The sequence below is a fragment of the Pan troglodytes genome, chromosome 13, assembly GCF_028858775.2.
Source record: "Pan troglodytes isolate AG18354 chromosome 13, NHGRI_mPanTro3-v2.0_pri, whole genome shotgun sequence".
Classification (NCBI taxonomy): Eukaryota; Metazoa; Chordata; class Mammalia; order Primates; family Hominidae; genus Pan; species Pan troglodytes.
The window spans coordinates 28,659,047-28,684,651 of NC_072411.2; the positions used below are offsets into that span (position 1 = coordinate 28,659,047).

A 25,605-nucleotide genomic window follows, 5' to 3' on the forward strand; every position below is an offset into this window, starting at 1 on the left:
GTTGAGATGAACTTTCGCTCTTGTTGCTCAGGCTGGAGTGCAATGGCGCGATCTCTGCGCAACCTCTGCCTCCTGGGTTCAAGAGATTCTCCTGCTTCAGCCTCCCAAGTAGCTGGGATTACAGGCATGCGCCACCACGCTCGGCTAATTTTGTATTTTTAGTAGAGAGGGGGTTTCTCCATGTTGGTCAGGCCGATCTCAAACTCCTGACCTCGGGTGATCCGCCCGCCTCAGACTCCCAAAGTCCGAGGGAGTGCTGGGATTCCAGGCATGAGCCCCTGCACCCGGCTTCCTTCAGAATTTTCTATCTGTCTATTTGACATCTCCACTTGGGTATCCAATCATCTAGATATTGCAAAAGTAAAACGACTGAAACTAACCTGATTTTTTTCCTGCTATTCTCATAGCTTTCCTCATTTTAGAATGCTCAGGTAAAATTTGGGAGCTATCCTTGACTCCTCTCTTTCTCTCCATTCCATCAGAAAATTTTGTCAGCTGTACCTTCAAATCATATCAAGAATCCAAACACTTGTTAAGACATATGGGCAGGGTGTGGTGCTCATGCCTGTAATACCAGCACTTTGTGAGGCTGAGGTGGGAATATTGCTTGAGCCCAGGAGTTCCAGACCAGCCTGGGCAACATGGTGAAACCCCGTTTCGACAAAAAAATACAAAAATGAGCTGGGTATGGTGGCTCTTAAGTAGTCCTAACTACTCAGGAGGTTAAGGTTGCAGTGAGCTGAGATTGCACCACTACACTCCAGCCTGGGTGACAGAGTGAGACCCTATTTGATTAAAACAAACAAACAAACAAACAAACAAACAAACAAAAAACACTACCTCCATGCAGGTTCAAGCCATGAAGATAGTTAACGATTTTATCAGCTCTCACCTGGTCTTCCTGCTTCCACCCTTGCTCTGCTGCAGTTTATTCTCAGCACAGTAGCCAGAGTGATTCTTTTAAAATAAGTCAGATCATGTCACTCCTATGCCTTAACCCTCCAGTGGCTCTCCGTCTTAGAATAAAATCCAAAGGCTTCTGAATAGCCCACAAGGCCCTAAATAATCTAGCTCTCAATGTCATCTCTAAGCCATCTTGTACAACTCTCCCCTCTGGTTCCAGGCTAGTCTTCCTTGCTGGTCCTGTGATATTATTCCTAATATACAGGGAGTCCTCACTGAGCATGAAGCTCACACATGTAAATATCAGATATAGTCATGCAGCACATAAGGATGTTTCAATGAACAAAGGACCATACACATGACAGTGGTCCCATAAGATTATAATTTCTGGCCGGGCGCGGTGGTGCACGCCTGTAATCCCAGCACTTGGGGAGGCCGAGGTGGGTGGATCACCTGAGGTCGGGAGTTCAAGATCAGCCTGACCAACATGGAGAAACCCTGTCTCTACTAAAAATACAGAATCAGCCAGGCATGGTGGTGCATGCCTGTAATCCCAGCTACTCGGGAGGTTGAGGCAGGAGAATCAGTTGAACCTGGGAGGCAGAGGTTGTGGGGAGCCGAGATTGAGCTACTGCACTCTAGCCTGGGCAGCAAGAGTGAAACTCTTGTCTCAAAAATAAATAAATAAAGATTATAATTTCTATGTTTAGATACACAAATATGTACCACTGTGTTACCACTGCCTATAGTATCCAGTATAGTAAAGTCCTGTACAGATTTTTAGCCTAGGAGCAATAAGTTGTACCACATAGTCTAGGTATGCAGTAGGCCATCCCATATAGGTTTGTACAAGGACACTCATGATGTTCATACAACAATGAAATTGCCTACGGATGTATCTCTCAGAACGTATCCACATTGTTATGTGGCTAGCTCTACGGTCCCCAAATCACCATGTAACTAACAGATGCCCATCATGATCAGTAACCAATCACATCACTTCTTAAGTCTGGTAATGATCAATCACTGACTATAAACAGTTCTGCATAAACAGTTCATAAAGAAAACAAAGCATGTAGTTGTGTTGCTCTGCCATCCTAGTGATAAACCAATGTGAAATTTTAAGAAAATGGAAGACTGAATGTGAGAATGGGTCAACCAAGATGAAAATGCAACAAAAGACCAAAAAGGGATAAGGCCAGAAGTGAAATTGTATGTGATTTGAAGATTTCAAAATGGCCCAGCAAAGAGAAAAAAGGATAAGACCTAGACTTGTAAAAAGCTGTATGGACCATATTGAAAAAGTCTAGTGAATATAAAAAGGAAGGTAAAGTAGCTTTAATATCATCTTTCAGTTTAAACTGCATCAGGAAAGCCACCTATGGCAGAAATAGTTTATTTCTATTTTGGATTGACAATAGTAATAACCAAAAAAAAATTACAATTATTCAAGGCTGAAGCGTTGAAGTTAGCTGTCACACTGAAAGAAAATGGTAATTAGGGAAATGAATTACTGCTAGTGAAGGCTGGTTTTAGCACTTCAGAAGTCAGTATGACTATGAGTGGTGTTGAGTGAATCAGCTAACTGCCATCACACAGAAAGATGGTACTAAAGTGTGTACCCAGAGTCCGAGGAGAAGTGAAGGCAAAGTGGTCTTGAGGAAAAAGATGAAGGGGTCTCAGAAGTTACGCCGGCAAAAACCTTCACATTTAATGAAGTCTTGGAGATGTTCCACGACACTGTCGCCCAGGCTGGAGTGCAGTGGTGCGATCTTGGCTCACTGCAAGCTCCGCCTCCTGGGTTCACGCCATTCTCCTGCCTCAGCCTCCTGAGTAGCTGGGACTACAGGCACCCGCCACCATGCCCGGCTAATTTTTTTTGTGTTTTTAGTAGAGACAGGGTTTCACCATGTTAGCCAGGATGGTCTCTATCTCCTGACCTCGTGATCTGCCCGCCTCGGCCTCCCAAAGTGCTGGGATTACAGGTGTGAGCCACCGTGCCCGGCTGGTCATTTTTATGTTACGGCACTAATGTGCAAACTGACAACTGCAAGTATCCTTATATCAAAGCCTTGGTTCCTCTTTCCTCTGCCTGACACATTCCAGCATCAAGGAGCACATGGCTTATTCCTTCACACTCTTCTCAGAGAAGCCTTTTTCTGTAAATCATCACCTCTTCCTCCCATTACTTTTTATTCCCTTTACTCTGTCTCCCTTTCTTCTTATGTTTATTATTTCTTCACATCCACTAGAAAGTAAACTGAAAGGGAATGGACACATTACATCTATTTTTGTGACTGCTCTATAGCCCCACATGCTAAAACAATACCAGGCACAAACAAGGCATTCACAATTTTTTTTTTCCTCAAATGCGGTTTTATGAAGAAGTAAATCTAAATATACTAACATGGCAAACTATTACTGATATAAGTAAAAGTGCGAGACATAAAACAATATAATCAGTAAGATCTCTTTTAAGAATCTATCAACTGGGGCCGGGCACGGTGGCTCACGCCTGTAATCCCAACACTTTGGGAGGCCAAGGCGGGCGGTTCACGAAGTCAAGAGATAGAGACCATCCTGGCCAACATGGTGAAACTCCGTCTCTACTAAAAATACAAAAATTAGCTGGGTGTGGTAACACGCTCCTGTAGTCCCAGATACTCAGGAGGCTGAGGCAGGAGAATCACTTGAACCTGGGAGGCGGAGGTTGCAGTGAGGGCCACTGCACTCCAGCCTGGTGACAGAGCAAGACTCTGTCTCAAAACAAACAAACAAACAAAAAGAATCTATCAATCTATCTACATGTGTATGCAGAAAAAGACGTGGAAAGATACTTATCAGAACGATTATCTTGATCATAGAGGAAGTCTACAGGAAAAAACAAACAAAACCCCAAAACTGTTACCAGTCAACATTATTCTAGGAAGTGGGATTGGCAATGTGGGTAGAGAATGAGACAATAATTTTCACTTTATACTTTAAGAATTTTTATATAATCTAATTACTTTTTCCAGTATAGTATTACTTGTGGAATTAAGAAGAGAAAGAACAAATACTGTCATAAGGCCCGGCATGGTGGTTCATGCTTATAATCCCAGCACTTTGGGAGGCTGAGGCACGTGGATCAATTGAAGTCAGGAGTTTGAGACCAGCCTGGCCGACATGGCGAAATCCTGTCTCTACTTAAAAAAAAAAAAAAAAAAAAAAAGCCAGGTGTGGTGGCACATGCCTGTAATCCCAGCTACTCCGGTGGCCGAGGCAGGAGAATTGCTTGAACATGAGAGGCCGAAGTTGCAGTGAGCCGAGATAGTGCCACTGCACTCCAGCCTGGGCAACAGAGCAAAACTCTGTCTCAAAAACAGAAAAAACAAAAATAAATACTGTCACGATGTCATTTTTGAATGCCATAGCAACTGGGTGTTTGCTATAAGGCACATACAAAGTGTTTTAAAAGTATCATTTTGTTTAAATACACAAAAATTCTATGAGGTAGATGTTATAGGAATGCGCAATGCCCACTTTATAAATGAGGCAAATGGGAATCAGAGAGGTTGAAAAACGCGTTCAGGTCATGCAGCTAGAAAGTGCATATAAGTTGGGAGTGGTGGCACACGTCTATAGTCCCAGCTACTCAGGAGGCTGAGGCTGATCATTTGAGCCCAGGAGTTCAAGGCTGTCGTGTGTTACAATTTTCTATGATGGCGGCTGAGAATAGCCACTGCACTCCAGCCTGGGCTATATAACCTAACAAGACTATGTCATGCAGGAATATCAGACTCCTCTCAACTGCAACGATGTGTGGGTAAAAGCAAGAGTGCGAAGAACACTTAGGTGCTCACCCTGCAGGCCTAGGTGACCCAGACGTACTCCGCATAGAGCTTTCCACTCGAGGACTAGCAACATCAGGAGGCTGAGGAGGAATGAGGGTTTTCCGAACTGCCATTCTGAAAGAGACAAGAGACAAACCCGGAGAACAGCAGTCCAAGGGCATTCAAGGCTAAGAAATACAGGATGCACATTTGCCAGGCATACCTAGGACAAAATAAAGCCCTGCATTGACTAAGTATTTTTAAAATGGATTTTCATTTTCTCGGATACCACAGACACATTACCAAAAAACCCAAATAGTACACAAAATCTTAAAAAAAAAAAAGAGCAGGTCCCTTCCCCGTTCCTGCTCACTTTCTGCCAGGCTCCCTCCAGGAAGCAACCATTGTGACTCTTTCAGCCGCTGCTTCTAGCATGCCACATCTCCTTTCTACTTAATGTTATTAACACTGACATCCATAGTAAGTGTTTACAATTATTATTATGCCTATGGTGTTTATAAAGAGCCCGAAGCCAAGTGAAAAAACCTGATCCAGGAAGAGTTGGAGATCAATTGTGCTGTGCAGCAGAGAGGCCACGTAAGGCTCTGACAGAGAATTACCCATCAGGTTAGCACTTTGAAAACACTAGCAATCTTGACATGTTTAGTTTTGACAGAGTGGTGGGAACAAATACCAGTTGAGAGTGGATCTGAGAGAAAATAACTAGACAGGAATATACCAGTTTACAACACTTAATCACTAATGGATCTGGGTACTGATCTTCAGAGCCACTAACATCTCAAAAAGGGTGAGCATCAGACATCATGTGTCTTCTGGGAAGAGACTAAATCACCAAACTATGAAGTAGTCTTGCCATAAGAAGAAATTAAAAAAAAGAAAAATCAGATCAAACCTTCAGAGTCAAGTAACAACTTACAGAAAATGTGGAAGACAGAACAAGTGAAATGACTCTACGGGTGCAGTCAGTTGAACTGAGTTCTTTAAGAAGATATATGTAAGTCCCAATCTTTAGTAACTGTGAATGTGACCTTACTTGAAAAAAGGGCCTTTGCAAATGTAATTAAGGATCTCAAGATAAGAGATTCTTAATTACATTTAGATGTAGAGTTTTGGATGTAGAGTTTAGTTTAAAATCCAGTGACAAGTATCCTAGTAACAGAAAGGGAAGGGAGATTTGAGACACAGGTACGAGGGCAAGGCCATGTGCCGACGGAGGCAGAGATTGGGGTGCTGTGCCTGCAAGCCAAAGAACACAAAGATCAACAGCAGCCACTGGCAGCCAGCACAAGTGGATTCTCCCTGAGAACCTCCGGGGGAACTGACCCTGATGACACCTTCATTTCAGATTTCTAGCTACTGGAACTATAAGATAATACATGTCTGCTGCCTTAAGCCAGAAGATTTATGGTAGTTTGTTACAGCAGCCCTAGGAAATGAATACATTGGGGATGCCATCAACAAAATCCAGAGGGGGTATGGCCCAGAAGACCAAGTTTCTTCAACAAATAAACTGCAGGAAAAAAAAAAAGATAGAGGAAACCTCGATAATAAAATGGCTTTTAAAGTCATATTAACTAATCACAATGTTATCAGAATGATAACATGATAATATGAGCATCTTATCAGAATACTCATTCAAATAGATAATATAAAATATAACAAATTGTGTGACATTTCAGACCATTGGAAACCTGAACAATGACTGGCTATTTGATATTAAGGGGTTATTGGTTTTTTAATGTTATGTATCTCTCCATAGGAACATGCTGAAATACATACAAATGAAATGACATGGTATCTAGGATTTGCTTCAAAATAATATGATACGAGCAGGTAGGTAAGCATATAGGTGAAGCAAAATTGGCCAAGAGCTGATAAGCTGAGAACTAAAGTTGGGTGACAGGCATATATTCATATGTTCAAAATTTTTTTCTTTTCTTTTTTTTTTTTGAGACAGAGTCTCGCTCTGTTGTCCAGGCTGGAGTGTGGTGGCACGATCTCAGCTCACTGCAATCTCCGCCTCCTGGGTTCAAGTGATTCTCCCGCCTCAGCCTCCCGAGTAGCTGGGATTATAGGTGCCTGCCACCATGCCCTACCTAATTTTTGTATTTTTACTAGAGACGGGGTTTCACCACGTTGGCCAGGCTGGTCTCGATCTCCTGACCTCAGATGATCTGCCCGCCTTGGCCTCCCAAAGTGCTGGGATTACAGGCGTGACCCACCGTGCCTGGCCACAGGATTTTCTTATGTTTAAACTTTTCCATAACAAAAATAAGGATAAAAGTTAAAAAAGCAAGACCAACTGCATTGCTGCCAACCCCCTCCCACCCTCAACACTGGCCAAAAACTAACCAAACCAAAAACAAATTTAAAAAAAGAACCTAATGCGAAACATCACTATAAACCGACAGAATGACCAAACTCACAAAGACTGCCCAGAACAAGTGTTGGTGAGGATGAAACAATGATTACTCCTGGTGAGAGTGTAAATGGGTAAAACCATGCAGAAAACCATGCTCCACGAAAGTTTAAAACAAGCACACCCTATGACATAGCAAATCCCTCAGTATTTAACAGAAATGTACTCATGCATGAATCAAAAGTCATGCACAAAAATGTTCAGGGTATCATTACAGGAAAACATGGAAGCAACCCAAATAACCATGGATAAAACACGGTACTGTTATACATGGTATTTTATACAACAATTAAAAAATTACAATCAAGGCCAGGTGCTCACGCATGTAATCCTAGCACTTTGGGAGGCTGAACCAGGTGGAATGCTTCAGCCCGGGAGTTCGAGACCAGCCGGGGCAACATGGTGAAATCCCATCTCTACTAAAAATACAAAAACTGAGGTGGGAGGATCACCTGAGCCTGGGGAGGTAAATGCTGCAGTAAGCTGTGATTGCGCCACCATAGTCCAACCTGGGAGACAGAGTGAGACCCCCATCTCAACAACAACAACAACAAATTCATATGCAATAATGCAGATGAATTACGTAAAACCGAGTGATGAAAGTCAGACTCACACAAAAAAATGCACATCACATGATTCTATCTATCCATTGATTAGTTACCTTTGGGAAAAGATGTTGGTAACTGTTAAGGTCACCACGACCAGACCATTTCCTTCCCCTCCCACAGGCCTTACAATACAGTCCCTTGCACTCTCCTCACAGCTACCCGAGGGCAAAAGACAAACCCCCACCCAACCCTTCGCTGACCCCTCCAGTAACTGTCCAGTTACAGGATGCGGTTAACATGTCTGTTCACCTCGCACAACAAAGCTGGCAAAAAACATCTCCAGGATGCGGGTAAAGACACCTGTACCCGACTCAGCACTCCCACCCTGACCCAGTCCTCCTGCACCCCCAACTCAGCTCCCCCACCCCGACCCAGTCCTCCTGTACCTCCGACTCAGCTCCCCCACCCCGACCCAGTCCTCCTGCACCCCTGACTCAGCTCCCGCACTCCAACCTAGTCCTCCTGCACCCGACTCAGCTCCCTCACCCCAACCTAGTCCTCCTGCACCCCCGACTCAGCTCCCTCACCACGACCCAGTCCTCTTGCACCCCTGAGTTCCCCCACCCCGACTCAGTCCTCCTGCACCCCCGACTCAGCTCCCCCACCCCGACCCAGTCCTCCTGCACCCCCGACTCAGCTCCTCCACCCTGACCCAGTCCTCCTGCACCCCCGACTCAGCTCCCCCACCCCGACCCAGTCCTCCTGCACCCCCGACTCAGCTCCCTCACCCCGACGCAGTCCTCCTGCACCCCCGACTCAGCTCCTCCAACCCGACGCAGTCCTCCTGTACCCGACTCAGCTCCCTCACCCCGACGCAGTCCTCCTGCACCCCCGACTCAGCTCCTCCACCCCGACGCAGTCCTCCTGTACCCCCGACTCAGCTCCCTCACCCCGACACAGTCCTCCTGCACCCCCGACTCAGCTCTCCCACCCCGACTCAGTCCTCCTGCACCCCCGACTCAGCTCCCCCACCCCGACCCAGTCCTCCTGCACCCCCGACTCAGCTCCCCCACCCCGACCCAGTCCTCCTGCACCCCCGACTCCGCTCCTCCACCCCGACCCAGTCCTCCTGCACCCCCGACTCAGCTCCCTCACCCTGACGCAGTCCTCCTGCACCCCCGACTCAGCTCCCCCACCCCGACCCAGTCCTCCTGCACCCCCGACTCAGCTCCCTCACCCCGACGCAGTCCTCCTGCACCCCCGACTCAGCTCCTCCACCCCGACGCAGTCCTCCTGCACCCCCGACTCAGCTCTCCCACCCCGACCCAGTCCTCCTGCACCCCCGACTCAGCTCTCCCACCCCGACCCAGTCCTCCTGCACCCCCGACTCAGCTCTCCCACCCCGACCCAGTCCTCCTGCACCCCCGACTCAGCTCCCCCACCCGGACCCAGTCCTCCTGCACCCCCGACTCAGCTCCTCCACCCGGACCCAGTCCTCCTGCACCCCCGACTCAGCTCCTCCACCCTGACCCAGTCCTCCTGCACCCCCGACTCAGCTCCCTCACCCTGACCCAGTCCTCCTGCACCCCCGACTCAGCTCTCCCACCCCGACCCAGTCCTCCTGCACCCCCGACTCAGCTCCCTCACCCTGACCCAGTCCTCCTGCACCCTCGACTCAGCTCTCCCACCCCGACCCAGTCCTCTTGCACCCGACTCAGCTCCCCGACCCCGACCCAGTTCTGGCCCTACAAAACCCTGCTATAGTCTGTAAGGGGGGTTGCCTCCTCTAACTGTGGTGGAGCAGCCAAGCAGCTCAATAAAGCTTGCTTGCCTGACTTTGGGTCTCCTCATCCTTTCTCTTGGCTGACCTGACAGTAACATTGTTTCTTGACCTATACAGTGGTTGGACACTGTTTATTTTGAGACTATACATGCGTCTGTGACATTTTCTATATACTTCCATGAAAATGATGAAAAAAAGACTGACAGAAGAACTGGACACAGCAAACACAGACAATTTCTTTTTACAAAGAAGAGCAAAAAAAAAAAAAAAAATTAGGGTGGTAGATAGTAGAGCAAAGTGAGCTCAACAGAAGGATATTTCATACAGAAGAAATGACGGCATGTTTATACTGTTTATGTGAATGATCTACTAACAAGAAAAAGCTGAGGCTGTAGGAGAGAGGGGGAGAAGAACTAGAGCATCATTCTTGAATAGGCAAGAGAGGAGGAGACAGGGCATGTTGGAGAGGAGCCCAGAGAGCTTGTCTAGAGGAACAGACAGAGGTAGGACATGGGGTACTGCCACCGTAAGTATTATAGATGTGATAGCTGCAGACTGTAGTTGTCTTTTGATTTTCTTTTTCTCAAAAAAGGAGCAATTTGTCGACTAACAGTGAAGACGGAAGAAGCCTGGGAGTTTTGAGAGAAGGAAACGTAAAATAGTTATCTGGAGTGGTGCAAGAGAGTATACTTTGATGGGCTGCTTTAAGACCTTAGTGCGTCTGTGAGGCTAAGCAAGACCAGTTGGCAAAGTGGCTTCCCCTGCCGCAATCTGCTGTACATGTGCCAGCGTAAATGAAGCAGAAAGTTGGATTTAAGTCTGGTTTTGACAAAGCGAAGTGGGATGGGGGGGTAAGGAAATGACTGCAAGTGACCACAGACTCTGAATCAGGAAGAGCAGAGAAAGAGGCCATGAGAGGCAGTGAAGAACATGAAAAGGTGGATCAATGGACTGGAGGCTGCTGGGGTCCCTCTGGAGCTGGAGTTCCATTGGGAGGGAGGTGGGAAGAAAGAAGGTGGGCTAGGGGCATGGGAGCACAGAGACAAGGTCAGGAAGGCTTACTGAGCTTATGTGCTAAGTGCCCAAACTGGTGGGGAGGGTGGAGGCAGGAGAAGCATTCAAGCACCTGAGGGGCCAGGGAGCTGGAAAATCATTTCTGATCATTAAAGGTGAAGAGAGGGTTCCACTATCACTAAAAAGTGCCAGACATCATGTCCTTCCAAAAGGCATACAGATACACCTGCAAAATCTAACTTGACTCTCTGCGCCTCTAGATCTGCCCTGTCCAACAAGAAGGCCACATGGTACTACTGAGCAACTGAAATGTGGCAAGCGCAACTCAGGAACAAAATTTTTAATGTTATTTCATTTTAATTAATTTGAATTTTATAATGGATACTCGATCCAGTTATTGAGAAACTTTTTATTGTCTGGAATAACTTGGCTATGTGAAACTACTTTTTCAACTGTACATTTTATGAAATCTAAATACAGATCAAGTGCTTTTGAGGAGAAATGGTCTGCAAACGGCAGTGAGGCATGACAAGGACACTTTGCCTACCTCCAGGCTGAGTGACAGTAGGGATGTGGAAGAGAGGCAGGGACCACTTTAGACAGCTGCAGGGCAAGTTGAGTCCCTGAGGAAGAGCCAGGTTTAAAGCAAGAAGGCGTGGAGAAAGAAGAGACAAGGGCACTGGGGTGGAGGTTGGAGTGTCATGTGATGACAGGCTGTGAATTAGAGGGCACAATACAAGGGTCTTTGGGAGGAAGTACGGGAGAAGCAGGCACATCTCTTTGTCTCCAGTGCTGCCAAATTTCAAAATACTGGCCTGAGTTTATTGCATCCATTGAATACTGTGCAGAGCATCTCTGTAACCTGGAAACTCATTTCTTTCAGTTTTGGTAATTTTCTATTACTTTGTAACTCCTTACTTTGTAATCCCTGTTCCTTTTCTCTGATCTCTCTTGTTGAAACCCATTACCTGGAGGCTGGATTTCCTGAACTGGTTCTTTTTATTGTTGTTTTAAATTTTCTCCTGTCGTTTTCTCCAATTTTCTTGTCTTTTTGTTCCACGTTTGAGATTTCTTCAATTTTATCTTCCAACTCTTCTACTGATCTTTCAATTTCTGCTATCTTATTTCAGGACCGGTTCTTTTCTCCTCTGAATGTTCTTTTTGCATAGCACTGTGTTACCGTTTTGTGGATGCAACCTTTTGTCTTTCTGAAGGCATCACGGATACTGTTTGCTTATCCTTGCTCATTTGTTTTGTGTTTTATTCTCCCTGCCAGGCCTCTACATCTTCCAAGGTACTTTGGGCATGTATTTATTGTGGTTTCTGTCTTCCACCGTTAGAGGTCCCCTCAGATATGTGCCTATCTTTGGTTGTATGTTCATGATTAAGAGTCGGGGAGAGGGACTGAAATGCTGGCTGGGAGCTCTGAGCTTTGGAAGGGCATGTCTACTATGAGGTCCACTGTAGGGTAATCTAACCCTGTCCTTAAGGAAGCCCTAGTGTCAGTATCTTTAGAGCTTCCCCTTGGGCTGGATAGACTCCCCAGAAGGAAAGTAGAGTCCTCTTCTCATTTTCCATCTAGAATCAAGTTCACCTGCCAGAGTTCTATCAGCTGAAAGCAGGGAGTGGACTGGGAAGTGTTCAGCACTCCACACACACATGGTGAGTCACAATCTCTTTCTGGTAAAATACTCATGACCTCTATAGTGCTGGGTGACCCTAGCGGACCATCTGCAGAGTTTGAACTTTCAGGCTCCTGCTAAAGTCGGGAAGGGGCAGTACACCACATGGCATAGGTAGAAAATGGGATTCTGGGCTCTAACTTTAACACTTTTCAAACTCAAAGGTTTTAACTTATCCTCCTTAAAGGAGAGAGCCCCTTCCTTCGCCCCCAGGATTTGCCTGTTGTTGGTCCTTTTGAAGATTTTCCAATTTTAAAAGAGGATGGTTCTCAACTTTCCCCTACGCAAGCTTCACATTTAGCTTTCTCAGAGCCAGGACGCCATCGCGTGATGGTCTGCTTCCCAGCTTCAGTTGCTACTGTGTCCTCTCCTGTTCTCCCCATCCTTGTGTGTTTACAACTTTTTTGAAAAAAAGTTATATAGGGTTATGAGACGGAGAGATTTTAGATGTGTGTAATCAATCTGTCATCTTAACCACAAGCTTTGCCTTGTGTTTTTACTAATAAGGTAACTTTGTCATGGACTGACTTATCCTTTAAAAAAGTACAAAGTATTCATAAACAGCAAAGATAGGGACTCTGGTCTATGCACAGCTCTGTGCAAATAAAAACCCTGCATGGACCCTAGTCCCAGCAATTTAAGTTTGCACTTGCTTTAATCTTTTGATGTTGATGCTATTAGCTCAGCTGAGCCACAGAAACTCTGCTCTCTGAAACATGTCTGCTCATCTCCCACCTCCAGAATGTTTAACTCAAACAGCACAGCACATACCTTCCTGCCTATGATCCACCAACTGAGAAGCTTACATGGCAACACAAAACACTATCTGCTACCAAATATGACCCTTACTACACTTCAGAATTTGTTTGCCCACAGTGACATAGAAGGGGAGTAGGGAAGTGCTGGCAAGGGGCGGGTCCCTGGTGAGGGCTCCACCCCCGGCCTGTGCCCACGGATCTAGGTGAGGACAGGCATTTTTGTTTTCCTGCCCAAATGTTGCATTTCCCCCCAGACCACCCTGGCCTGCTACGCCCTGATCCTGCGTCTGTAAAAACCTCCGAGACCCTAGCAGACAGGCACACAAGCGGCTGGACGTCAAGAGGAACGCATTGGCAAAAGACACAAGCAGCTGGACGGCGAGAGGACAGCAAGGGGAGCATGCCGGTGGAAGAGCACATGACAGACGCTGGCATGCCAGCAGGCCCCCGACCAGCAGAACGACGCAGTTTGGCCAGGGCAGTCAGAGAGCTGGGGCCGCTCCATCTCCCTTCTGGCTTCCCCCATCTGCTGAGAGCTACTTCTACTCAGTAAAACCCTACACTCATTCTCCAAGCCCACGTATGATCCCATTCTTCCAGCACACCAAGGCAAGAACCCTGGGATACAGAAAGCTCTCTGTCCTTGCCATAAGGCAGGGGTCTAATTGAGCTGGTTAATGCAAGCCATCTATGGATGGCTAAACTAAAAGAGCACTCCGTAACACATGCCCACTGGGGTTTCAGCTATAAACATTCACCTCTAGACACTGCTGTAGGGTTGGAGCAACACAGCCTGCCTGTCTGTATGCTCCCCTAGAGGTTTGAGTAGCAGGGCAATGAAGAAGCGAGCCACTCCCACTGTTGCACGCCCTGCGAGGGGGACAAGGGAACTTTTCCCGTTTCAACAGCAACGATTCATGCTGAATGAAGTTTATAGTATGAGTTAAGGTAACTACCTACACAAGCCCAAGAGTTACTTATAAACTACTTTAAAAGTTCTATGATTGAAGTTCCACAACTAGAGAGAATTAAAGTAGCATGCAACAGATGCTTACAAACTAACACCTCACTGACTCCAGGATTTGTTAAGATCTTACAGTCTCAGCTGGGTAAGGCTCTACTGAATAATCCTGTGGTCAAGTTGTTTTGGAGGAAATTTTAACACACCACAGAAAATGAGAGATGAGTTTGATACCAGCATTAGATAAGAGTGCCTATTATGTATACCAGTTATATCCAGAACCAGAGGTGTCATTTGGCACTACCAGGTCTACTCACCCATCTGTGGCAGGTTTCTTCCGGAGTATGCTTGGCCGTGGCGATGAGCCCTGGGCGGGAGCGTTGGTGCTAGCACTCTGGCTGTGGGTCTGCACCACGGTTGTTGCTGCTGGAGCAGCACTGAATGGATTGCTAATAGGGTTGGCCACAATTGTGGCTCCATCTGCCAACACCACTGCTACAGGAGAGAGGCAACAGGAAAGAACATTGAAGAGAGGGAAACAAAATGCCACAGAAGACATAAATAAAAATAATGAGACCACTAGAATTAGGTATCCATGTTCTAACTGTCCAATTCCAAACTGATAAGGGACAGGAGCACAATGTTCATCCAACAAAGAGCAGATAGCTAAATGGGAGCAGTTACTAAGTCTACTGATGCATGATCCATACCATTATTTTTTCTTTTTCTTTGTTTGAAAGAGTCTTGCTCTGTTGCCCAGGCTGGAGTACAGTGGTGCAATCTCAGCTCACTGCAACCTCCACCTCCCAGGTTCAAGTGATTCTCCTGCCTTAACCACAAGAGTAGCTGGGATTACAGGCGTGCACCACCACACCTGGATAATTTTTGTATTTTTTAGTAGAGATGGGGTTTCACCATGTTGGCCAGGCTAGTCTCGAATTCCTGACCTTAAGTGATCCACCTGCCTTGGCCTCCCAAAGTGCTGGGATTACAGGCGTGAGCCACCACACTTGGCCCATACCATTATTTTTTCTTTGCTCTATAATCACAGTTACTAATAAATGAGATAAGGTGAACAAAGTACATAGTATCTAGTATAGTCTCTCACTCTACTAGTTCCTTTACATTTTTTACTGATATAATTCTTACCATCATTGTAATTTCCATTTTAGAGATAAGAAAACTGACAGACAAGAAAGGCTTAATACAAGAGCCACAAATAGAAAACACTATCTACCAGCCTGATAGCATGCTCCAATGTACACTTCAAGAAATGTACTCATTCAGTTTTTGTAAAATACCAATCTCTCTCAACCCTCAATAATGGTACCCTCCCCCGTCTATCTTTAGAAACACATTCAACTAACAGATATTTTAACTATACACTTAAAGTTAGCATCAAAATACTGGTGAGCATGAGATCATAATCAGAAAATACCCGTGTTTGACAGTTTTTGACCTATAAAAATGGCAATTTCATAGGAGTCAACTTAATATCATGAGTTTTCTGGCAGGTGCCCTTAAATATGTAGTACACCATCCTACCGGGTGGGTCATTATGGGTAAATTGCATCTCTATCATAGACACTTAGTTTAGTAATAAAAAATCAGAGAGACTTTGATTAAATAGTTGAATTCAAGGTCTACAGAACAATTGAAATTCATAGCTCCAGCCAGGCACAGTGGCTGATGCCTGCAATCGCAGCACTTTGGGAGGACAAGGCTGAAGGATAGCTTGAACTCTGGAGTTCGAGACCAGCCTGGGCAACAAGCAATATCCTGTTTCTACAAAAAATCAAAAATAATTACCCAGGTGTGGTGGCATGCACTTATAGTCCTTGCTACATGGGCATCTGAGGCATAAGGACTGCTTGAGCCCAGAAGGTCAAGGCTACAGTGAGCCATGATTGTACCACTGTGTTCCAGCTGGGCAACAGAGTGAGTGAGACCTTGTCTTTAAAAAAAAAAAAAAAAAAAAAATCAGTGCCTTGGCTGAGAAACAGCTATTTTGTTTTTTTAAACTACATCAGAGAAATGGCTAATTAATAATAATCCAAGTACATGGAATCTTACATTCAGCCAAAAAAAAAAAAAATAACCTAGCTGGTGTAATGACTCATGCTTGTAATCCCAGCACTTTGTGAGGCCAAGGTGAGTAGACTACTTGAGCCCAGGAGTTTGAGACCAGCCTGGGCAACATGGCAAAACTCTGTCTCTATTAAAAATACAAAAATTAGCCAGGCATGGTAGCTTGCACCTATAGTCCCAGTTACTCAGGCAGCTGAGGTGGGAGGATCACTTGAGCCCAGGAGGTTGAGGCTGTGGTGAGCCAAGATCACACACCACTGCACTCTAGCCTGGGTGACAGAGTGAGACTCTGTCTCAAAAAGATCTAAATACAGTGACTTATTCCATTTTTCAAAATGTTATTCCACTAGTATTTCTTTTTAAGAATTCATAATATTAGCTAACATCAGCATAAGATTTTACAGCTTTATGTACAACTCTGAAGAAAATCTTCAATGAGAATACTACTTATAAGGTGAATTTTTTCCCACAACTAGGAGCTTTTAAAAAAGATAACACTTCTCATTATGTTCAAATGAATACTAGGGCTGTTGATGTATACTGTATCTTTTTTTTTTTTGGAGACAGAGTCTCACTCTGTGGCCCAGGCTGGAGTGCAGTGGCGCGATCTCGGCTCACTGCAAGCTCCACATCCCCGGTTCACGCCATTCTCTCGCCTCAGCCTCCCGAGTAGCTAGGACTACAGGCGCCCGCCACCACGCCTGGCTAATTTTTTTGTATTTTTAGTAGAGACAGGGTTTTACCACGTTAGCCTGGATGGTCTTGATCTCCTGACCTCGTGATCCACCCGCCTCAGCCTCCCAAAGTGCTGGGATTACAGTGAGGTATATTATTTCTAACGTTTACAGTGACCCTGAAACTCTAAGTTCTAAGCAACTCATATTATTAATACAAAGAAGAAAAGGCCTAGATAAATTATAAGACGACAAAGCCAGTGGCAGAGAAAGGATTTAAACCCAAATGTATTTCTTTTCTCCAAACCATCTTCTATGCAAAAATTTAAAATTACCTGAAGTCTTTCCTTCAGGCTGAGGCTGCTGAGTACCCATAGGTGCAGGCTGAAGCCCTTGTGTGTTGATTGGGGTTGCTGAGTGAATTCCCTGTGTGCCAAGTGGTGCGGGCTGTATCCCTGGGGTCCCAATGGGGGCTGGCTGGATGCCCTGGGTACTGATGGGTGCTGGCTGGATCCCTTGAATATGTCGAGCATGCGATGCATCCACTGTCATCAACTGCATGGGGTTTAGGTGGACGGTAGACGCTACCCCAACACCAGTCTGAGCTGTGATGGCAGAGTTTGGAGCCTGAGCTGAAACTAAAAATGATGCGAAAGGTAACTATAAGAAGGTTAGCTTCATTTCACACAGTCCACATAAAGAGAGAAACATTAAAAACGGATTTCCTCCACTGTATAAGATCTAAATCCATGGTTTGAAAAAAAATAAATAAATAAACATTGTTACTTGAAACTTAATATACTTGGGATTGTTATTTCCTTTCACTTCCTACCAATATGATATTGTTTTTCTACAGATTACTAGAAATATGATTAAAACAAGAAAAAAGGCAATCAGCTATTAAATTGCAAATACTAGCCAGGCAACCGTGCTAAATAATTAATATAAAATGTCAGAAATACACCCAGAGGTCCCAGGTCAAGAACCTCTGCTTTAATTGATAGGGCCACTATCACAGGTGGTTTTGAAATATAGTAGTTATGAATTTCAAATGGCACGTATCCACCAGAAACAGAGAACAAGCAAGTGTCCTGTGTCTTACAAGGCAAACACCCCATCTACTGTGTATATTGAAAAAAAAAAAAAGAAAACAAGAGCATTCACAGAAAGCAACAAAAAAGGAGGAATTTCTTACTATCTGTGGAAAGAAAATAAACACAGAGGACTTTTTCCTCAGTCATCAAAACAATCCAGAGATGTTGGAACTTGTTTTCAAAGCTATTTAAATATCTTACACTTATAAGCTACCTTTTCCCTAAATAAACAAGTATCTTACAATGTTTGAAATTTTAGACCGGCACTGTTCAATGGCATAGTGGGTCACTCACACAACTTTAAATTTGCCAGTGGCTACAATAAAAAAGTAAAAACAGCCCGGTGTGGTGATTTGTACCTATGATCCCAACACTTTGGGAGACTGAGGTATGAGGAATGCTTGAACCCAGGAGTTGGAGACCAGCCTGGGCAACATGGCAAGACCCCATCTCTATAAAAAATTAAAGAATTAGCTTGGCATCATAACACATGCCTGTGGTTCCAGCTGCTCAGGAGGCTGAGATGGGAGGATTCCCTTGAACTCAGGAATTTGAGGAGGCAGTGAGGTATGACTGCACCACTGCACCCAGCCTGAGTGACAGAGAAAGACTGTCTCAAAAAAAAAAAAAGTAAAAGAAACAGGCCAGGCATGGTGGCTCACGCCTGTGATCCCAGCACTTTGGGAGGCCGAGGCAGGCGATCATTTGAGAGCAGGAGTTCAAAACCAGCCTGGTCAACAGGGTGAAACCCCATCTCTACTAAAAATACAAAAATTAGCTGGGTGTGGTGGCACATACCTATACTACTATCCACTGGGGACAGTGAAGCAGGAGAATCACTTGAAGCTGGGAGGTGGAGGTTGCAGTGAGCCAAGATCACACTACTACACTCCAGCCTGGGCAACAGAGTGAAACTCCGTCTCAAAAAAAAAAGAGACAGACCAAATTAATTTTGATCATATATTTTATTTAACCCAATATATTCAAAATATTACCATTTCAATATGTCATTAATAAACATTTTTTTTGGGACAAGGGTCTCGCTTTCTTGCCTAGACTTGAGTGCGGTGGCGCAAACAACATGGCTCACTGCAGCCTCAACCTCCTGGGGTCAAGCAATCCTCCTGCCTCAGCCTCCCAAGCGGCTGGGACTACAGCACGCACCACCATGCCTGGCTAATTTTTCTATTTTTGGTAGAGACTAGGTCTCATCTAGCTTGATCTCAAACTCCTGGTCTCAAGCGATCTTCCTCCTCAGCCTCCCAAAGTGCTAAGGTTATAGGCATGAGCCACCGCGCCTGGCCTAAAAATTCTTAACAAGATATTTTACATTCTCTTTTCTATATTATGTCTTCAAAATCTAGGGTATATTTTACTCTTCGAGTACATCTCATGAATTTTTATCAGAAATGCTTAATCTGTATTTTGATTTCATAAAGCCTACAACTGAAAAAGTAGTTTTGCATTGCTAAGTTGTTCCAAACATACTTGAAATTTCTCGAAATTAAACAAAATTAACAATCGAGTTTTTCATGTACTAACCTACTTCAAGTGCTCTGTGGCCACACATGCCGCTGGCTGCCATACAGCACCGTGTGGCAGGAGGGCAATGTCCACAATCCAGGCAGCAATAACACCTTCTTTTGTCTTTTTTGTTTTTTTGAGACAGGCTCTCACTTTGTTACCTAGGCTGGAGTGCAGTGGCGCCACCCTGGCTCACTGCAGCTTCAACCTCCTAGGCTCAGGCAATCCTCCCACCTTAGCTTCCTTAGTAGTTGGGACTAGAGGCATGCACCACCATGCCCATCTAATTTTTTAATTTTTTGTAGAGATGGGGTCTCCCTATATTGCCCAGGCTGGTCTCAAACTTTTGGGCCGAAGTGATCTGCCCACCATGGCCTCCCAAAGTGCTGGGATTACAGGCATCAGCCACAGCGCCCGGCCCCAGGCAATAAGGCTTTTTTTTTTTTTTTTTTTTTGAGATAGTTTCACTCTGTCACCCAGACTGGAGTGCAGTGGCACAATAGTGGCTCACTGCAGCCTCTGCCTCCCAAGTTCAAGCGATTTTCCTGCTTTACCCTCCCAAGTAGCTGGGATTACAGGCATGTGCCACCGTGCCTGGCTAATTTTGTATTTTTAGTAGAGACAGGGTTTCTCCATGTTGGCCAGGCTGGTCTCGAACTCCTGACCTCAAGTGATCTGCCTGCCCTGCCTCAGCCTCCCAAAGTGCTGGCATTACAGGCATGAGCCAGTGCACCTGGCTGGAAATAAGGCTTTCTGATGCCCAGAGTGACCTGAGGGTCCCACAGTAAAAGACTACACAGACTCTGACATTTAAGGATTGTTTTTCCTGGATTAGCAAAAAGAACACTATTCACACGTCATCATGATGAGAGGAGAGCATAACTGAACTAAAAAACATATAACTGGTACACCAAATCCCTGTGCATGCAATTTATCAATATAACAAACCTGCGCAAGTACCATGGAACCTAAAGTAAAAGTTATTATAAACAAACCTTTATAAATTTTTTAAAAATACAGCCAATATTTGCATAAAACAATGGAAACCCTATAAAAGTGCAGCTCTATTCATTGTAACTACTGTCATTTTAAGGAGTAACAAAAATTGTTAACATGAGTATCCTCAGGGTGGCATAATACTATGCAAATATCACTAATGAGTAACAACTTTTATAGATCACAAAGATGATTATTTAAGACCTTCAAGCTTCACATTTTATCTGAATCTGAAAACAGAAGCTGAAATAATTAATCTCATACAAAAAATAACCCCTCATCAATTTCTACATTATTGTTGGCAAAAGTTAAACTGTGAAAAGTCATCTAAAAAGCAGGGCTCATACCTGGATACTGTCGGATAGTGGACACGGAACTGGTGATTGGGGTGTAGGTATGTGCCGCCAGTGGGTATGCAGAAGGGGGGTAAGTTGGCAAAAAATATTGGAACTGAACGGGAACAGACGGTCTAGAGACAGAACAGATGATAGCAAACAAAATAGTCATTTTCTTCTTTACTTTCAAATGATCCTATACCCCAGTTCCTCTTTGTATCCTTCAGAACTGTCAAACAAGCTTTGCTCAAATTGTGTCCCAAACAAACTCTTACATCACAGGACACACACCAAGAATGCAAAATTAAAAAAAAAAAAGTGGATACTATAAATACCTATATCAATAAATGTAAAAACATAGATAATATTCTATGGGTGATTTTTGAGAATAAGTCTGAAAACCAGTTCACAAAATCTCAGTAATCAAATCTTCCCTGCTCAATTCCTTATGAACTACACTCAACTCAAATTGGTTTTACTGGCCAATTTCATTAAAAATACATAAAACAAATAATCCCAATTTCATTCGAACTGCTTCAGAAACAATGGAAAGAAAAAATGGGATCCAATTTATTTTCATTTTTTTAGAGACAGGGTCTTGCTATGTTGCCCAGGCTGGAGCGTAGTGGTTATTCACCAGCACAATCATGGTACACTATAACCTTGAACTCCTAGGTTCAATCAAGCCTCCTGCCTCAGCTGCCTGAATTCTGGGACTACAGACATGTGCCACCGTACCTGGCTCCTAGTTTAGTTTTTGAGCTTAATATAGCCTTGATACTAATATTGGAACAGGAGAATATGACAAAAGAAAGATTATAAACAAATCTAACTCACTACAACAACAAAAAAACTACATAAAATTGAATTAAGTACCATATAAAGTTAAATACATCATGATCAAATAAAGTTTATCATAGGGAGAGAAATGCTTCAACATCAAAATGTCTATTCATGTTTTAGATAAATTTTAAAAATTAAAAGAGAACAATAATTTAAAACCTAAAAGATAAAAATATTCGACAGCAGTCAATAGTTATTCATGATATAAATGCCTAAGAAAATAGAAGTAGGCCAGGCACAGTGGCTCATGCCTGCTATCCTAGCACTTTGGGAGACTGAGGCAGGTGAATCATTTGAGCTCAGGAGTTCGCGACCAGCCTGAGCACTCTGGGAGGCTGAGGCAGGCAGACTATTTGAGGCCAGAAGTTCAAGACCAGCCTGGCCAACATGGCGAAACTCCGTCTTCTACTAAAAATACAAAAATTAGCCAGGTGTGGTGGCACACGCCTATAATCCCAGTTACTCAGGAGGCTGAGGTACGAGAATCACTTGAACCTGGGAGGCAGGGATTGCAGCGAGCCGAGACTGCACCACTGCACTATAGCCTGGGCAACAGTGTGAGACCTCATCTCTACAAAAAATAAAAAAACTTAGCCAGGCATGATTGCATGTGCCTGTAGTCCCAGCTACTCGGGAGGCTGAGGTGGGAGGATCATTTGAGCCCGGAAGTCGAGGCTGCAGTGAGTTATGATGGTGCCACTGCACTCCAGCCTGGGCAACAGAGCAAGACCCTGTCTCAAAAACAAAACATAAAAACAAATGAAAATGATAAGACCCTCTTGCTTTCCCCTCAAACTGTCCTTATTTGTAGGCAAAATAAACATGTACATAGGAAATTCATAAATCTATAAACATTTAGAGCTAATTTACAGAATTATTTAGAGAATCTATAAACATTTAGAGCTAACAGGAGTATTCAACAAGGTGGATGGACATATCAATGTATCAAAATCTGTAAGCATTCCTAGACACAAATGATCAAATTAGAACACTTAACAATAACCTGCTTTTGAAACTACTTTGTGTATACTGTATAGGGTTCTTTATGGGAGAGGCAGATACAAACATGGAATGGGGGAAGCGATGGGGTTGAACTAGAGATATCAGCATGAACTCAAATGTTCTTAAAATATTATATACTTTCTACCTCTGCCTGCTCAAAGGGCCTAGAAGAATGACAACCTATAGCAACAAGCAGGGCTAATGCCCAGATCTTGGTTTGTAAATGACAAAGGGCTCCTTGGAGAAACAGCAGATTTCACAGCCAGACAGATAAAGTTCAATAGGAATCTAGAATATCTCGTCATTGGAAAATAAGGAAAGGCTAGAATAGAGGGGATGGGGTGAAATCCACAGAAGCAGACAGAAAGAACCCCCAAAGACCAAATGAGATCATGTGAGCACCAAAATAGATGACAGCAATGGATTCTAATAATGAATAAAAGTAAATCTACAAGGCCGAGCCGATTAAAAAACAATAAAATGCTCAACATAATAAATAAATGGGGTTGGATAAGAGAAAGTTTCTTTACATCAGAATGCCAGCTAATATATATAGATAACACGTTAGAAAAACTCACTATTTTGCAACTATCATATTAATAATTGATTCAGCCAGGAATTAATAATAGATCTACAACTATTGAATGAATGTTTACTGGAGAACAGGATATTTATACTCAGATATTTCCATACAGATTACTTGTTTACAAAGGAGAAAAACATGCTTTTCCAGTAGAAAAAACCGGCAAACATCACCTTCACTAAGTAATGAATGTTAACATAACCAATACGGGAAAAACAGATAGCATGAGCTCTCTGACGCAATGGCAAGAACACACTGCTTACCTGGTATAACCTGAATGTAACCATGAAGAAACAATGTGACAGTATCAAATTCCCTAAAACAACCAGCCTCTCCACACTCTTTAAAAAGATCCATGAGTGAAAGAGAAGGGAGAGCTCGGAATCCTTTCAGATAGCTGTACCACGGTGACATCAAAGAATGTCTTTACTCTTCCGTGCTACAAATGGAGGTACTTACGGATAAATGGTCATAATGCTGCAACCCTTACTCTCAAAATGGCCAAAAAATGTTAAACACACAAAACCCAAAAAATGGATACTAGGAAAACATCCATCAAAAGGAGACTGGCTTGAAAAAAATCGCACATAAAAAAAGGAATTATACGAAGTGTTACTTTCGGGGGAAAATCTGAAAACATGAGTAATAAATATAGGCCATATTTGTGGGACACTTTGTTTTATGCTGATAAAGCAGAACGATTAATGACACAGTGAGGCAGAATAACTGACACGCAGCCTCCTACCTGTTGTCACTTCGGGTTTCCATGGCCACAGGATTGGGAGAGGCCCGATGTCCGGAGATGGGAATCAGGCTGCTCCTCTCGGCAGGGTAGTCTGGCTGGATCCGAGGAGAAGTGTGCGTGATCTGCTGGGGCACCACCTTGGCTGCAAACAGTAAACGCCAATTCCATGACCATTCTACACTTTTTTTTTGGCATGCCAAAACATTCTTGGCTAGCAGCAATCTTAGGAAAGCAAACAATTAAAATAAGCCTGGATTTTTAATCAAAATAAAAAATGAAAAATAAGTACAAAGTTCAACAGAATTATTTCAATCCTATCATTCACTGATATATTCCTACTGTTATTAAAGCAGGGTTCAACATTAATACTGAAACAAAGATAGAAGTGACCAGGCTCTTTTCTCCCAACCTGGCTTTTTAATGACCTGTTTTTAAAAGGGGTAAACTATTTAAAAAGTAAATAGGCCAGGTGCGGTGGCTCACATCTGTCATCTCAGCACTGTGGGAGGCTGAGGCGGGAGGATCACTTGAGTTCAGGAGTTCAAGGCTACAGTGAGCCATGACTGCACCACTATACTCCAGCCTCACTCACAGACTGGGACCCTGTCTCAAAATAAATAAATAAACACACAATTTTGGATTAAAAAACGGAAAAAAAAAAACAAACAAAAAACCTTAGATTCTACTCCGGGTCCATAATTATAAAATGTAGCTAATTAGCAATGAGAAGACGACTTTAATTCCCAAGTCTGTTTCTTTACCTATAAGGACACCTTCTCTAGATCACTTAATAATTTCTAAGGTCCTTTGAATGTCCTACGATTTTATATAATACTTTAGAGCAAAATTAAAATCAATGACCATAGAGTTTTCAAATTCAATCTGAGGCTCCAAATGTGTACTCCTTTAAAACTTGCAATCCAATTTTGTTTGGAAGGTATAGCTGAACTAGAATACACTTGACATTATTTTTTATAGATCTATCTATTAACAGTATGCCTGGGAATTCAGAAAGAAAAGCCATGATCTATATCAGAAATATAGACAGACAGCTTCCATAGACAGACAGCTTCCATCTTTGTAAAAACCCGTTACACCAGTGAGAGGCACATTAACAAAGAGACTAGACTAGGAGGATGCCAACATATTACCCTAAATGCAGAGCATTTAACACCAAAGGTAAACTGCACAGACCCACTGTGATGCCCAGCCAGCTCCTGTGGGAGGCAGGTGGAGAAGTTTTTGCAGGGTGATAACAGGAATGCCCGTCTGACCACTGAAGATCGCATCTATTGGCCAATGCAAAGAGAAGTTGGCATGATAGGGTTTTCCATCAGGGAGGTAAGCAGTGGGGATGGTGAGCAGGGGGCAACTTAGCCTTGTTTTTTTCACTGAGCCCCATGAAAGGTAGAAGAAAATGATGCTTCCAGTAGGAATGAAGCTGCCATGTGACAGAGTTGCTAACCAGTGGTTGGTAACCAGACATACCCCACCACTCAGCCATTAATTTAAATCTTTACTTGTTTTCTAATTTAAAAAGCCATAAAGGCTGGATGCGGTGGCTCATGCCTGTAATCCCAACACTTTGGGAAGCCGAGGCGAGCAGATCAACTGAGGTCAGGAGTTCGAGACCAGCCTGGCCAACATGGTGAAACTCTGTTTCTACTAAAAAGATAAAAATCAGCCAGGCGTGGTGGTGTGTGCCTGTGATCCCAGCTACTCGGAAGGCTGAGGCAGGAGAATTACTTGAACCTGGGAGATTGCAGTGAGCTGAGAGCATGCCACTGCACTCCAGCCTGCATAATAGAGAGACTCCATCT

At 43.9% G+C, this 25,605-nt stretch overlaps 1 protein-coding gene across 15 annotated transcripts in view; it reads right to left on the minus strand.

The window, feature by feature from the left end:
- The window catches only part of SAP130 (Sin3A associated protein 130), an 88,018-nt gene that overhangs the window by 32,020 nt on the left and 30,393 nt on the right, over nt 1-25,605 (minus strand). For 4 of the 15 annotated variants that reach the window (XM_016949701.4, XM_016949702.4, XM_525910.9 and 1 more), the window contains exons 11-15: nt 23,786-23,927; nt 20,625-20,746; nt 16,999-17,301; nt 14,219-14,396; nt 4,746-4,850 (exon numbers count right to left, since the gene is read on the minus strand). In XM_016949701.4, the coding sequence (XP_016805190.1) occupies nt 4,746-4,850; nt 14,219-14,396; nt 16,999-17,301; nt 20,625-20,746; nt 23,786-23,927 (850 nt within the window). The remainder of the gene's footprint in view (nt 1-4,745; nt 4,851-14,218; nt 14,397-16,998; nt 17,302-20,624; nt 20,747-23,785; nt 23,928-25,605) is intronic. The other 11 variants (XM_024354790.3, XM_063790409.1, XM_016949703.4 and 8 more) reach the window with 3 other exon arrangements.